Raw genomic sequence first — 15573 nt, forward strand, 5'->3', positions numbered from 1 at the left:
CCTGGAGGCCGGTCAGCCCTCTTCTTTTGCATCATCATCATCGTCATCATTTTCATGATCACCCAACACTCATTGCCTACAGGACAGGCTTGGACAAGAGTATCTGAGACATCGCTTGGCTCTTCTTCTCATTTTCCATTCACTGACCGACATGTCAGTTCTCCTTAAACTTGGCTCTCAACACCTCCGTATTAATATGTCTCTCACACTCCAATAGCATTTCACCCACCTCGGCCAACCCTTTGATACACGGTCTCGACAAGAGCCCCGCCAAAAGCCGGCCGTGGATCCAATAGCGGGCCATTATTGGACCGGTCGCATCATCAAGGAGGGTATCGATACCATTTGCATACGTATCATACCCTGCACCAACAGAGCCACTTTGTATCTGTCTACTACTGCTATCTCCAGCACTGTACGGAGTAGGAACCAACTCTCTCAGGATTTATTGCCACCAGTGCCAGCTTCCTGCATATAGTAGATGTTGTGCACTTGCTTTCCCGATCGACTATGGACTTTTTGGAGCCACGACATACTTAGAATAGCATGCAGGTCGCCATCGAACGCCAATAGGCAGGCCAGGTGGGTATCGCATAGCAGAAAGTTTCCATACAGCGATCGTACACTAAGATAGTAAGTTGGTAGTAAGTACTCCAGTTACTTAGTCGAGAAGCTCCACGGCGTCTTACCGCCTTCTACCCTTCTCCGGAGTTGATCTTCCAGCCAGCCGTTGACCACGCAGTTCGTCATTGACAATGCCGAAAGATTGAGGGGTGATCTTCATATGGTAAAGACCTCATGACATATTCAGGTCAGTTGCTTCTTCCGTACGTCTGGAGACCAAGCGTCGGATTGATAAATGCGAAACAAAGCCTATTGAAAAGGTCTTGCAGTCGGACTGCCAGGCTTGGGAGCCAAGCTGCAATGAAATTCCCCCGAGCCAGACCCTGTTGGTCTCCAAGTATGGTAACTTTGGTTTAGTGACAAGTTTAATGCACCATTCCCTCGGATTGCTTTTTGCCTTGAAGCTCCCCTGGGGCGGAAAGTGTGTCATTCATAGGCGATGTTGAATGATCAAGTCAGCTTTGGGTATTACCATGTACTTGTAGTGATGCAATAGCAGGGAGGATAATTTTCCAAGCGGCATTCATTCTAGTCGGTCTGGAAATTATGTGCGGTTTTTTTCCCTGATGTTCTTCTGCTTCTCTCCCCACATCTCTAGTTAGTAGTTTACTACTAGGTAGGTTGCTGCTATATTATTGTTGTACTTGGCTTCGTATTGGCTGAATGTCCATTTTGCTTTGGGCCTATTAATTGTGAGTGTTATATTAGGTATTGTTTTTTATTTTACTTTTCTGGGACTGAGTAAGTATTATTACCCTGCTACAAGCTACTGAGTTACTACTGGATGCTTGCTGCACTGCTGCTGCTGCTGCTCACCACTCTCACTGCTGCTGCTGCTACTAATAGTAGACTAACTCAACTTCTGTCTCTTGTCTCTCTCTCTCTCTCTCTCTCTCCCTCCACTCCCTCTTCCTCTTTACCTTCACCTCATCCTCTTTCTTCTCTCTTCCTTCCCCTCCCCTCTTCCCTTATCTCTTCTTCTTTCTTCACCATCCCTCTCCTTTGGAATTAATCTTTCTCTCCCCCCTCCCTCTTTCCTCTCGTCGCTCCTGATCATTCCTTCAGGTCGACGATCACGCCTCCTTGTCTCAATCACTTGGCTTATCTGTCATTCTCTCTCTGTCAGATATCGCTTTGCCTGGTGTGTCCTTTTTGGAACTACCACGTTCAAGAGAATCGTATCAGTAATTCTCTGGTGGGAGAAACTATTATTGTGTTCTCCTCTCTGTTTTTTTCAGAATTAAGCGCCAACTCAATAAGCCTTTTTTTTTACTATTCAGGACTGAGTTGCCCCCCCTTTTCTGCTACTGAGGAGACTCCGTTCTCTTCCGTACCATCAAAATCCCACTTTGGCCAAAAAAAGCCCACCCCATCGTTGGAAAATTTGCAAATAAAGTCGATCCAAAAAAAATTGTTCTGTCTATACCTGTCGAGAAATTCTACCCAGAAAAAAAATTGCAGAAGGGAATCGAAAAAAAGGTCCCTCCTTTTGACTTGAAGCTTGGGGATTCTCCGCTGGTGGTCGCTTGACGAATGGCAGTTGGGGACGACCGACAGCTCCCATCCGCTTAGTACTCGGTGCTTGCCCCCTCCCTCTTCCCTCCTAAACCTCAGCTTCCCCCCCCCCGATTCGTCGAGCTTCATCCTCTCTTTCGGTCTCTGCTGTCTCACGGAGACTGTCGCCAGTTCCTCCCTCCGGTGTCCATTCATCGCAATTTTGCTTTCTGTTTGAATATATTGCTTTGGCTTCCTTGACTTTGGGGTCCCTCATCCCCATTTTTGTGAGACTACCTTCGGTCACCGCTGTCTTTCGCCATATAAACGGGTATTTTCCCTCTCCCGTGCCAAAGAAATCCGACAAAGATTATCTTCAGATCCCTTCCTGAGCTGGACGATCGTTTATTTTTGAAGAAAAGAGGTAAGAGCAATTGAAGATACACACCTTCCCATTCCCAATCTTCGTGGTTTCCTGATCCTGGTACTCTCCCTAATGCCTCCCCGCCATTTGCCTCGCGTCCTTCCATTTTGTACCTTGGTTGATGTCACTTTGTTGTATGGGGTAAATCGCAGCTTCCCTTGCCCACAACATTCCCCTCCCGCTCTTCTTCCCGTAGCCACCCCCACGATGTCTTGAACCCCCCTCTTATTTTCTCCTCTTGTTCTCGACCCCTCGCTGCTTACTTTTTGTCCGTTTCACCCTTACTGACCTATCGTTCTCCTTCAGTATACTGCAAGTTCACCTCTCGTTGTTTCGGACTGCCTCCGATCGGCCTCCCTAAATCGCAACCCACGACGAGTGTGACTTCCGTCATTTCCAACATTCTCTAATCACCCCCGAAGCGGACCTTTTTGATCCCATACACTTGCCCGTATACCTAATACCCGTCGATCTTACGTCTGAAAAGATGGATCAGCAGGGTCAATCCGGGGTTCCCGGCCCCGCGGGGCGCAAGCTCCATATCGCCCACAGAAGAAGTCCGTCTGAATTGACCCCTCTCATGAGTAAGTGACTGCCAGCCCCGTTCTCGTGTAACATAGTTTTGGTGAATTATGTACTGACGATGGTGGATACAGTGGAGCAACTCGCTATTCAGCAACAGATTGAGCTTCTTCAACAGCAACAGCAGCAAATTGCAGCTACACATCAACAGTACGTCAATATGGGTCTGTTACAACCGCAACAGCTAGGCCAGGTTTCTGCATTCTCGCCTTCTCTTCAGGGTGGCGCTTCCATGGGAGGCGTCTCCCCTCAGTTGAATGCATTCCAATTCCCACAACTCGCTCAACAGCAGCTTGGCGTGCCGATGAACACCTCAACCCAACACTCGCACCGGCGCAATCAGTCTGCCCTGCCCGGTCTCGGCATGGGTCCCCCTCCCGCCCCGTCCTCAGGAGCTTCGGGCTATACCGACTACAGCCAGCAGCAACAGGGTCACCAACCCAAGAATGAGAACGGAGGCCATGGGCGCGGACGAGGTGGTCCTCCCGGTGGTGGCCACCAGCGCCGTCACTCGCTTGCGCTTCCTGAAGCCAAAAAGGCCGCTGAATTGGCCCAGCAGAAGCGGACGGCCTCCGGCTTCCAGTTTCCCGCACCCAGCACCCCTGGCGACTCTGATACCACCCCGGGCGCTGACGATAAATCCACTCCCACCTCGCAGACCCCACAAGGCTTGGGCCTTCACCGAGCCGGTAACATTCGGGCGGGTGGTCATGGTCGCAGTCAATCCATGGCTGTTGGTGGAAACCGTGGTTCTTTGTCTGGTCGCGGTGCTGGCGGCTTCCAATTCCCTCAAGCTAGCGACGGCGAGAATCAACGTCGTGGCAGCCAGCCCGGTCACGCACGGTCTTCGTCCAGGAACTTTGATGGTAACTGGCGGCAGCCCAACAATCAAGCTCAGGGCCAGGACCAGCCCAAGAGCTTCGGCCAACAGAGCGGGGGTTTCCAGCCTGGCCACCGTGCCCGTGCTTCAATGAACCAGTCCATTGGCTCCATTGGATCTTTCCAGTACCCGCAACAGCCCCAGCTCATTCAGTTGCCCCAAGGTCAGGTGGTCATGGCCCCACCACAGATGTTCGGCGGTGGTCAGCAACTTAACCCTCTGCAGCTTGCGCAGCTTCAGGCCCTGCAGCAGAATGGACAGCTGAACGGCCAAGGTCTTGGTCTTCAGGCTAGTCAACATGCCCCGCCACAGCTGTCTGCCCAGCAGCAGCAGCAACAACAGCAGCAGCAGCAGCGCAAGACCCTTTTCACTCCTTACTTGCCCCAGGCAAACCTGCCTGCGCTGCTGAGCAATGGCCAATTGGTCGCCGGTATCCTTCGCGTGAACAAGAAGAACCGTTCCGATGCCTACGTAACCACTCCAGACCTGGACGCAGATATCTTCATTTGTGGTAGCAAAGACCGTAACCGTGCCCTTGAGGGTGACTTTGTTGCCGTTGAACTGCTGGATGTGGACGAAGTTTGGTCGCAGAAGAAAGAAAAGGAGGAGAAGAAGAAGCGCAAAGACATCACCGAGGCTCGTGCCGGCAGCAGTGCTGGGGGTGACAAGCTGTCTCGGTCTGACTCTGGCGCCAACGGGGACCGTCAGGAGGTTGGACCGGATGGTAGCATCCGTCGCCGTGGCAGTCTCCGCCAGCGGCCCACCCAGAAGAAGAACGACGATGTCGAAGTCGAAGGTCAGAGCCTTCTCTTGGTTGAAGAAGACGAAATCAGTGACGAGCAGAAGCCACTGTATGCGGGCCACATCGTGGCTGTTATCGAGCGCATTGCGGGGCAGATGTTCTCGGGAACACTTGGTCTCCTCCGTCCCAGTAGCCAGGCGACGAAGGAGAAGCAGGAGGCCGAGCGGCTGGCCAGAGATGGTGGCCACGGTCGTCAGCAGCAGGAACGCCAGCAGGACAAGCCTAAGATCGTGTGGTTCAAGCCTACTGATAAGCGTGTTCCCTTGATTGCTATCCCAACAGAGCAGGCTCCTCGGGATTTCGTTGAGAAGCACCAAGAGTACGCCAACCGCATCTTCGTTGCATGCATTAAGCGGTGGCCGATCACTTCCCTGCATCCCTTTGGTACTCTAGTCGAGCAGCTTGGAGAGATGGGCGATCTGAAGGTGGAGACTGAAGCTCTTCTTCGGGACAACAACTTCGGTTCTGATGAGTTCTCTGATGCCGTGCTCAAGAGTATTGGATGGGATGACTGGTCTGTTTCCAATGAGAACGACGCTGTCCTAGCCACTCGTCGCGATTTCCGTCAGGAAACTACTTTCACCGTCAACCCTAGCGGTACCAAGGAACTTGACAATGCCTTCCATATCAAGCCTCTCGCCGATGGAAAGGTGGAAGTTGGTGTTCACGTTACAGACATTGCTCACTTTGTCAAAGCCAACTCCCTGGTTGACCGCGAGGCCAAGAAGCGGGGAACTGCTGTCTATCTCATGAACCGCCTCGTGAACATGCTACCCACTCGTGTCTCCAATGAGCTTTGCGCTTTGCTGCCCGGCGAAGACCGCTTCACGGTTAGCGTTGTGTTCAAAGCTAACCCCGAGACCGGTGCTATCGACGATGATGTCTGGATCGGCAAGGCGATCATCAAGAGCTCTGGTCGACTCAGCTATGATGAGGTCGATGCCGCGATCCAGGGCACGTCTGCTCTCGCTGTCCCTGGCATCACTGCCGACACTCTCAGAGCATTGTACGCTGTCACGTCAAAATTCAGGGAGGCAAGGCTCGGTAACCGGGTCTCTCGTATTCCTCCTCTTCGTCTGCTGTATCAGCTGGATGACGAAAATGTGCCCGTTGAGCACAACATCTTCCACTCTTCCCCTGTCCGGGAACTTGTGGAAGAGCTTAGCTACAAGGCCAACTTCCTTGTGGCACGCAAGTTGGTCACTGCTTTGCCCGACAAGGCCTTCCTGCGTCGCCAGATGTCGCCAAATGCTCGCCGTCTCCACCTCTTTGTTGAGCGAATGAACAGGCTCGGCTATGGTCTGGATTCGACCAGCAGTGGAACTTTGCAGAGCAGTCTCTGCCAAGTCCAAGATGATGACTTGCGTAAGGTGAGTTTCGTGGTCATATTAGAAAGAGCTATTGTCCGGTCTACTAACAATGATTGCAGGGTATGGAGACTATTCTGCACAAGGCTATGCAACGTGCGAAGTACTATGTGGCCAGCAGTGTGCAGGATGATCAGCGTCAACATTACACTCTGAACCTGCCCGTGTACACACATTTCACCAATCCTTTCCGCCGCTACGCAGATATCGTCGTTCATCGCCAGCTGGAAGCCGTCCTGTCTGATGGTGCGATTGAATTCTCTGATGACTTGGAGTCATTGACCAAGACTGCCGACCTCTGCAACAACAAGAAGGATTCCGCTCACAATGCTCAAGAACAGAGCGTTCACATCGAAGCATGCAGAAGCATGGACAAGGAGCGACAGGAAGTCGGTGGTGACCTCATCAGCGAGGGTATTGTGATCTGTGTATACGAGTCCGCCTTCGACGTTCTAATCCCAGAGTATGGCTTCGAAAAGAGGGTCCACTGTGATCAACTGCCCTTGAAGAAGGCTGAGTATCGCAAGGACACGCGTGTGCTGGAACTCTACTGGGAGAAGGGCGTGCCGTCCTCGGCTTATGTCCCTGAGGATGAGCGGCCGAAGCCTGCGAACTCCCGTGCGGCTCAAGCTGCAGCTGCAGCACGTGAAGCAGAAGCTGCCAGAGAACGTGCCCGGGAGCGCGAAGAAGCTATGCGGAGACAGACGGATACCGGCACCATGTCCCATGATGATGTCAATGCTCTGTTCGACGACGATGACGACGATGTTTCTGAAGTCACCGAGATGGCTGCGGGCGTGTCATTGAATTCGTCCGCTGACCGTTCAACCCAGAGCATGCCGCCTTCGCCCACTCGCAATGGTCATCTCCAGCAGGCGCCTCACCGCACGCGTTCTGACCCGAAGATCGCAACCCTCGGTGGCGATGCTCCTGAAGCTAAGCTGACAAACAAAGAGAAATACCTGCGGCTGTTCAAGCTCAGGGAAGAAGACGGAGAATACATCCAGGATGTCACCGAGATGACCCGTGTCCCTATCATCCTGAAGACTGACTTGAGCAAGAGTCCCCCGTAAGTGCTGTCTTCGTTTTTGTTGCGATTCATGATGGTTCGTGCTGAAAGCTAACGTGTGCCTGCAGATGCCTCACTATTCGTTCTGTCAACCCCTACGCATTGTAGATGGGCCAGAAATATTCACTTCTCCGGATGTGTTCTATACGTTTGCGAAACAGATTTTGGTCTTTGCTTGGTGGACCATCAGGGTGGTTGTGTGATGGTGTGACCCCGCGGCTCGATTCTATCAGCGTCGCCTGAACTGGTTTACCCTTGCATAGCCGCCAACCTCTCATTCCTCTGCAGTATTATGCTTTAATCGACTTAGCGTGTTGTCATTTTTATCTTATAATTGCTGGAGGCCTTACAAGCCAAACGGTGGATCTCTTGTTCCGAGTTGATTTCAAATTAGTCCCGCGATATGGCCTCATGGAGGAAGAGCTCCAGATAACCAATTGTTGAGTATACCGGTCTTCTAGCAAGGCTTTCGGATTTAGGCACGAGCCATTTGGGGGGCGGAGAAGACGAGGAGACCCGGGAGTGGAATGAGACGAGGTGTGGCTTTATCGATTGCACTGAGGGGAAGTCGGATGCGAGGGCTGCCTCGGAAAATTTGTCTATTCATCCTAGATATTTGCATAGCTCATTATTACTAAGTTGTTCGATGATTTTTGGCACAGGCCAGTAGGTGTTACAATGTAATCCAACTAAACATGTGATCACCATACACATTGCCCTTAGCATCATAGTTGATCCACATAGCTAGTGTCGCTCCTATTGATAGGGTGCCTAACGCGGAGCGTGCCACTAAGTCCTATCGGCCTCTAATAGTGAACAATAGCATACGAAGTAGCAACCGTGTGCCACGGAGATCCATGAGCTGACCGAATCCTTATATACTTACATGAGTAGAGATCAGGATGACCATTGGAGTACCACAGGATTATTGTTCAGCAAGCATACTACCAGGTACTACCCAAAACATAACTCATAAAATTTTAGTCGTGAAGGTTGATAACAAGATCTTCTGTTCTATTCAATTTCCTATTTTTTTTTCTCATGAGCTATCCAGTCATGCCTAGTATCTTAGCAGGTGAAAAATCGAATGAAAGAAAGGAAAGTAGCAACGTTTTTGTATTGTACTGATCCATCCAATGCATGATCGTTGGTCTTTGTGTATGGAGTATGAACACGCTATGTAAGGTTATGCCTATGCCAATGGCTATGGAAGCAGGAAAGAAGCAAGTGTACGGTACACGCCGTGGGGATATGCAAAACGGGGACAGGCTATGCCTGGTAATGGAGTAATCAATGTGATATAGAAGGAGGTATCCATTTCCTTTGTCGGGGTTTATTTTTTTTTTGTTGCACGTGATGACGCTGAAGGCTGTCTTGGAAGAAGTTCATTCACAATGTAATGCATGTAGTATTTGTGTTCATAAGTGGTTGCGGCTATGTTCGATTGGGTATTAAGAGCGATAGTGATGTAAGTGGTATGGTAGCAGAAGGGATAGAATGAGGGTATTGAGAAGATACAGGCGTGGGTATAAGTAGTAGTGGTTATTAGTATGCCTAGAGTCTGCGAATGCCGATGCGCGGTTTGGCTTTTTTGCCGTTCGAGGATGAGACTTTTCGTGACCCCGTGATTGGTTTTGATAGGCGCGAGCCGGAGGAGACGGATCTCGATGCCGAGGGGGCAAGAATCGTGAGGGGATAGTTTGGATTAGACATCCGGATTGCGGGGTCGGTATCTTTTAGACCGGCTAAGGCTCGGGGATTTTCCTTGCCGTCGCCGCTGGCTCGTCGGATGAAGCCTAGCTCGGCAGGGTCGGGATCGTCTTCGAAGATCTGGACATCTTCGCGTATCCGACCTGATGAGTTGATGCCTTTGTCGAGTACGGACAGCTTCGGGGACTTTCTCTGTGGAGAGTGGCCGCGCTCCGGGAGATCGCTAGGATGATTTGCTGCAATGTTCTTCTCGGATGCGGACATACCGCCTGTTGTTGTGTCTTCTGTGTCCATGGAGAAGGGGTCGTCTACGTCCATTGGCACGGTTAGGACGGAAAGGGGACGTTTCCCGAAAGCGTTCTTGCGGATGCTAGGTGGTGCGAGTCGGACTGGAGAAGGAGATAGGGAAGGGTCGTTCTCTTTGCTGGCGTTGGTAGATGTTTCTGATTCACTGTCGGAGACGGTTGTATCAAGGGTGAGGGTGTCGTGAGGTTCTTCTGGTTCTTGTGCTTCTCGTTCAATTGGTGTGCTAGGTTGATGAGATAGCGCCCGTGAGCTCGAGCTCTCTGCGGCACTCCTCCGAGTTGTTCGCTTTTTCATAGTGACTGAGGCGATTCTGGCACCCTTTCGTGGTCGTAGCGAGCGGGACAATTCTTGCTCTTCTGGGATGACTGTGTCGGCGTCTTCACCTCTCGTTCTCGCCTCGGATACAGCTGAAGCCAAGTCTGATGGAACTGGGGCGTGGATGGAGGTCATGAGTTTCGCTTGGCGGGCGAACGCATCGTAATTCTCTTGGAGAAGTGCGCCGGCTGCGGAGTTCAGTGCGGAGTCTGGGTTGGGATATATGAGGAGGCAGGAGATTGTCTAAGAATCATGTCAGATGAGGATCGGGAATTGTCGACGGTATATGATAAGGATACATACGATCAAAACATCCTTCAGAGTCAAATTGGGCTTCCAGTCCCGCTTCAGTGTATCCACACAGACCGCACCCGTCGATTCCTCAACATTTGGATGCCATATCCTTGTCCTGAATGTGGCCTTTGGTGGACTCTTAGGGTAGTCCTCTGGCATCTTCAGATGCAATCGCCATAGACCCTGCGAGTATGGTGTACCCTGTGGCCCGGCCAGGAGGGTGGTGAGCTGTGTCAAGTCGTCCCCGGCGGAGGCATCGTCGGAGGGAAAGAGATAGTTGGGAGGGAGTTCTTCGTGCAACGCTGCATGGTCCGCTGCGAGACGTCGTAGAGATGATACCTGAAGGGAAAGCACGAGGATGTCAGAAGATCGTCGCTCAACGGAGGAAAGGTTGATTGGCATTGGACAGCAAGGTAACTTACCATACTGGCTAGTTGACGTCGACCTCAAATTTGAGGCCGAAGGTATTGCGTTGCTAGCAGAGGCTAGGTTCGTGTGGGATCAATGGTTGAGCCGTGGTCTGTTCGTCCAGCTGCCCCTGTCGATCTAGGCGAGTGACACAGACGAGAATCCCTTTGTGGACCGTGAGAGCCGGGCAAGGCGAGAGTTGATTCGCAGCGAGGTGGATGATGATGGCTCGGTCCCGATCCGTTGCCCCCGACGGCCGCTTGTTGTTCTTTGTTTTGATGAGGTGAAGCGCTGTTCACTAGTCCACATCGGGTAAGGAAACAGCACGCGTGGATCAGTCACGTGTATTCGCGTCTGAACTGCGCGTTTTAGGAAATGTAATGAGCTGCTTACGGCATGACACCCCATAAGTTACTTAGGAGTTAACTATAGTTAACTAACTACTTTACTACCTGGAGCATCGAGAAAGAGCAGCAAATTCGAGCAGCGTGTTTAGCAGATGGAAACTGCCACTGTAGCCTATCTGTTGGGTGAAGGCAACGGACGGATCTGGCCCAACAAGGTAACAGACAAAAGGAAGAGCGCAGGATCGGTTTTCATCCCAAAGCTAGGGGCAAAAAAGCTAGCTACTCTTGTTGGAGCCGTGCCAAACGTACGATCTAGTCCTGTTCACTGTTGATCCTCTTTAGAGCGAACCAAGACTATCATGGCTAGGTAGCTGCACCTGAATGAAACAAAGGAAAAAGGGAGGCGGCCAAGTCGGGATCGAACCCGGCCTACTGGGCAAAAAAGGTAGCTTTCCTTTATTGAGTACCGTGGCCTTGCCAACTAGTCCATCCGGCCTTTGGCAGTGTTATGGTAACTAAGTATTGCCTTGGCGCAACTAAGCTCGTGCTAAAGGTCGAGGGTCTTTAGAACGCGGTGGTCCTTCTTTGACAATATGTCGCATGAGCTTCAATATGCTTTTACGAGACATAGTCCTAATGATAAAGACTTTTAAAGGATCTCTATTTTCAAGTCTGTTTCCGACGTATGGATTGTCCCCACGTGAATCCTCTACTCATGGCATCCTTCGCACCATCCGGGGGCATTTGTATGTATGGACAAGTCTCGAGATAGTTACTCGCAACGTATCTAGAGCTTTACCACTACAGCTTTGCATATATCCAGATCTTATGCCCACCCACTAGTAGAACAATGTTCACTCCTCAGTACATTGCGATAGTAGCTCGGTGTCCTTGGGCATACTAGACAAGCAAGCAGCACCTTGCTATCTTTAGCAGACATCCATAATCTGACTCCGCGTTGAGTGAAAGTAAAATGAAGAGACACCACTTGCAGATTGAGATCATCCTCAGGAACCTTCGCATTCGTTCTGTAATACATGGTCGGGCAATGGACCAGTAACAGAAACAACAATCACACCAGTATCAGACAATCAACGGAACGCACACAGCAGGTGAAAGTAGACTACTGCTATTTTGATGGCATGGATAATAAGGCAGCAAGGAACTGGTGGCATGCGGTAGCCTGAGTGGCGTAAATCTATACCTTGCGATATTGGTAGTCTTTAAGACGTCTGAGAGTTCACCTCGTGAGGTAATGTTGGTCTGTTATAGCAGACTAGAGGTCGCTGGAGTCAAACATCAGTCAGGACAAGAAGTGACTATAGAATGAATGCTTGGCGGGTGCAGAATAGTACGACAAAGCACGTGAGAGTCAACTACAACTTGGAAACGCGGCCGTTTAAGAGCCTCTATAACGGTTGGTTTCGAAACTACAATTTTGATTAGTCTCTTTCAGGGTGGCGCAAGACTTGTATGAGATCTGGGGTTGTGGATAGGCTCAAGCCCATGCCATGAACGGTAGGTCCCACAACTGACTTGGGATGGAATCAAAGTTAAGGTCTCTAGTCAGTTGCTTTTAACCCCTTCGAATTAAGCTCTCACTACTCCAGTCTTACAAATGGTTGGATCTAAAATGAAAGGGGCGGTCTCGGCATTCCAGAAAATCCCTGTGTAATGTGTGTATTTACCATGTCCTCATTAAACGATTAAAAATTACTAGAGAAATGAAATCTTATGTGCGCCGCAGTTATGAATCTCTGGTGAACACGCGGTGAACCTTTGAAAAGAAGATCCAAAGAAATAAAAGCCTTCCCAGCAATGTTACATATGTCAGAAGAAAGAAAACCGCAGAACATCCATCCCCTTTGATTTCATAGCGCCTGTCCCTTGCGGCTTAGAATGGATGGAAGGTTCGATCGCCATGGGTATCTGCTGTACCCCACCAGAGTGGAGTGTGTGTGACGGTCGAGACTCGACTCCCTCTAAAGGCAAAGAAGACCACTTGCGCTCTTCATCTACAGAAAAGCGGCAAGGGCAGCACCAGCCACGACGGAAAGACCGACGGGGCCAGCGGTGGCGAGAGGAACACCAGCGCCGGAAGAGGTGCTGGAGCTGGAGCTGGAGCCGCTCTTGGAGGAAGAGTCGCTGGTGGAGGTGGAAGAGTCGGAGCTGGAGGTCTTGGTGGAGGTCTTGGTGGAAGTAGAAGCAGAGGCGCTGGCCGACTTCAGGAAGGAAGAGGGAACACCGCTAGATCCAATAAGAGCGCTGGAAGCACCAGCGGGCAGAGAGCCCTGAGTCGGAATGACAGGGGAAGAGGTGACAGCAGCGGAGGGCTGACCCTGGGGCTGTGGTTGTATGTTAGCAATCGCTCAAGCATAAGATTAGTATATGACTAGGGAGCTTCTTACCACAGCGACGGAGGACTGAGCAGCGGCGAGAGCCGAGAAAGCGACGAGGAGGATGGAAGAACGCATCTTGCTAGCGAGTGATATCGAGATCTGGGTGCTCGGGTTGTAGATTGAAGTGGATCGTGCGAAGGGTGATCGATAGACTAGCGAGTGTCTTTGAAGTGAAGAGGCGAAGCGAAAGTTGTTGAGGTTCGTGGAACGACCGTGGGGGATACTTTATATCACTTGAGTAAGAAGGGAAAGGGACGCAGTGGTTGACAGGCGCAGGGGCATCCTTTAAATAGAGTAAAGCAGGGGGAGTGGAAAGAGGGAATTCGAGCCCCAAAAAAGAATAATAAATTAGGAATTAAAAAAAAGGAAATGAAATGAGACCAAAAGCAATTGCAGCACACAACAGGTGCCATTCATCCCTCAGCAATCTCCATCAGCCCTGTCTGCACACCTTTCACAACCTCCTCGTCTACACTCTACACTCCTAGTGGCAATGGAGGGAAAAGGGACCCACCGGGCGAAGGGCAGCATCAGCAGCTCGGTCCGCGTCTCGCATTTTCTGGATGAGTCTGAGTCGCTGCCCGTGGCTGAGAGGGCGGGACGAGCCAGCATCGAGCGTGCAGGACGATGCTGGAAAGACCAATGCCAAGGCGTACTGGAGAGTAAACAATCATCAGATGGCGCAACTCAAGTGCCCCAAGACGGGCCACTAGTCCAGTTAGTCAGCATTCTGAATGGCCTCCTCTGCAAGAGGGTTGCGTATACCTCTGCTCTGTTTTGCTATTTTTGGGGAGGCCATCGGAACACAGCGTCAGCTGCCGTGATCCACTCCTGCTGCGGGCGCCCCGCCCAATGATGGTCGTGTCCTATAGATCTACACGCCTGGAGCCACCGCGGTTGGTTCGAATAATGTGAATGCAACCTGGGTTCAAATCTCGCCCTTGACCGAAGTGGGAATGGAAGCAATTAATGATGGGGTGGGAGAATAAGCAAAGAAAATTTGAAAAGCCCAGTCTCTCAATCTGTTTGTTGTTGTTGTTGTTGTTGTTGTTGTCTCTCTTGTTACATCTGTTTTGAGTTTGATTGGATCACTGATCAAATTACTATTAAGGGATATCTCCTGGGCATGATACTCATTTAAACCTTGTTTTTTGAAGGTTTCAAGCCTAGACTTAAGGGAGCAAGTGGTACAAAATATCTAGTCAACTAAAACGTCAATCAGAACTACAGAGAAAAATAGACGTTGGACAGTCAGAGCACCACTGAAGGGGCGGGCCTTCACCCTTCCCACTAAATCTTAAGATTACCGGAGTCACCCATCCTTAGGGCCGCTGTGGTATGCGCACCACCGGCCCGCATGGACCAGCCAAATTGGCAAATTGCAGAAGTAAAAAAGGCAAAAGAGATTATTCAAGTCCTAACGTACGAAGCATGCCTGCCACCGCATGAATGCCTTGTCCTATCTTGTCTTGTCTTTCCCAGCCACGCATTCAAAGCTTGTCATACGAGGCAGTACATCCGACCAGTCTAGCCTTTCATAGCCGTCAGGCACGCCACTCCCAAGAAGAACAACAACTGACGGGTTCGACCGACAGACAAGCTGGTGATATGGAAGATACTGTAGCAACGGCAATGCTTAACAGATAGCAAGCCTCATTTACTGCCACATCCTGCTTGTCCACGTAACAAACCACCTAAAGACGCATCATCCATCCATCCCAGCCCTCACAATCGATACCTGACGTAAGATCATGACGAGCCCTTCGGCACCACCGCACAATAGAACGTGATTCGGCCCCTGCATGGCTCACAAGAACTTCTACGCACCTTTCATTCTCGGTCTTCTTCCGAAGTAGAGCCGATCCGGGAAAATAATTAACATCAACCATAAATAAGAGAAGGACAGAACTAGTTAGTAAATAGTAGAGTTGACCTGCAAGATGCCAAGAGCACACTTGCTGTCTGGTCTTGTTCCTACATGAGCAAAGCGTACGTATGCAACCGATGCGAGGTGTGCATGGACTTGGGAAGTGTCGATCAATCCTTTTCTTTATTAATTTATTTTCTTTCTTCTTTTGCTTTTCTTCTCTCATACTAACTTTTTCCCCGGCCCTCCTCCATTTAAGACATGGCAATAGGCCAGACCAGTCTACCGTAAGGTACAGCGGTATCAGGGGTCTCAAATATCCGGCCTCCAAGAGGGTCGGATACGGACATTTTACTTAATTACCACCCGCGTGATGCAAGGGAAATACAGTAGGGCCTCTCACACGTACTCCATACCTATCAACTAGGCAGTAATGAACACACTGAATTCATACTTGACTGAACTCTACCTCCCTCCCTCTTCCAGGGATGAACATGACGCATGGCAGGGCACAAGGGTTAAAAGATGGAAAACATCCCCGTAGTATCTAGGCGAGGCTAAGAATTCTCTCTAACCCTGCCAATGCTCAACCGCCCCTCTCTCCATCCCGCCCTTGTCTCAATCTCAACCCTCGGACGCCATCTCCATTTTCCCCCGTTAATTCGGTCGAGATTGAGACCCTCCA

The 15573-nt window shown here is 50.6% G+C and overlaps 3 protein-coding genes across 3 annotated transcripts; 1 reads left to right on the forward strand and 2 right to left on the reverse strand.

Annotated features, from left to right (window-relative positions):
• Positions 1-3029: 3029 nt before the first annotated feature.
• Positions 3030-7350, forward strand: ssdA (mRNA-binding translational repressor SSD1; the record flags this gene model as incomplete). The annotated part of the gene is made up of 4 exons (XM_025533118.1): positions 3030-3126; positions 3199-6176; positions 6236-7242; positions 7311-7350. 4 exons carry the CDS (start codon positions 3030-3032, stop codon positions 7348-7350), a joined length of 4122 nt encoding a protein of 1373 aa, XP_025391843.1.
• Positions 7351-8796: 1446 nt separating this feature from the next.
• Positions 8797-10292, reverse strand: BO83DRAFT_396188 (putative ubiquitin conjugating enzyme E2; the record flags this gene model as incomplete). Its single annotated transcript, XM_025533119.1, has 3 exons — positions 8797-9816; positions 9877-10206; positions 10290-10292. The coding sequence occupies 3 exons, from the start codon at positions 10290-10292 to the stop codon at positions 8797-8799; spliced, it is 1353 nt and encodes a 450-aa protein (XP_025391844.1).
• A 1982-nt stretch (positions 10293-12274) lies between these two features.
• BO83DRAFT_375620 (putative GPI anchored protein) lies at positions 12275-13170 on the reverse strand. The gene is made up of 2 exons (XM_025530503.1): positions 13031-13170; positions 12275-12967 (listed from the first exon to the last, which is right to left on the reverse strand). The coding sequence occupies exons 1-2, from the start codon at positions 13094-13096 to the stop codon at positions 12638-12640; spliced, it is 396 nt and encodes a 131-aa protein (XP_025391845.1). The 5' UTR covers positions 13097-13170; the 3' UTR covers positions 12275-12637.
• Positions 13171-15573: the final 2403 nt, after the last annotated feature.

The sequence above is a fragment of the Aspergillus eucalypticola genome (genome assembly GCF_003184535.1).
Source record: "Aspergillus eucalypticola CBS 122712 chromosome Unknown BO83scaffold_4, whole genome shotgun sequence".
Taxonomy (NCBI): domain Eukaryota; kingdom Fungi; phylum Ascomycota; class Eurotiomycetes; order Eurotiales; family Aspergillaceae; genus Aspergillus; species Aspergillus eucalypticola.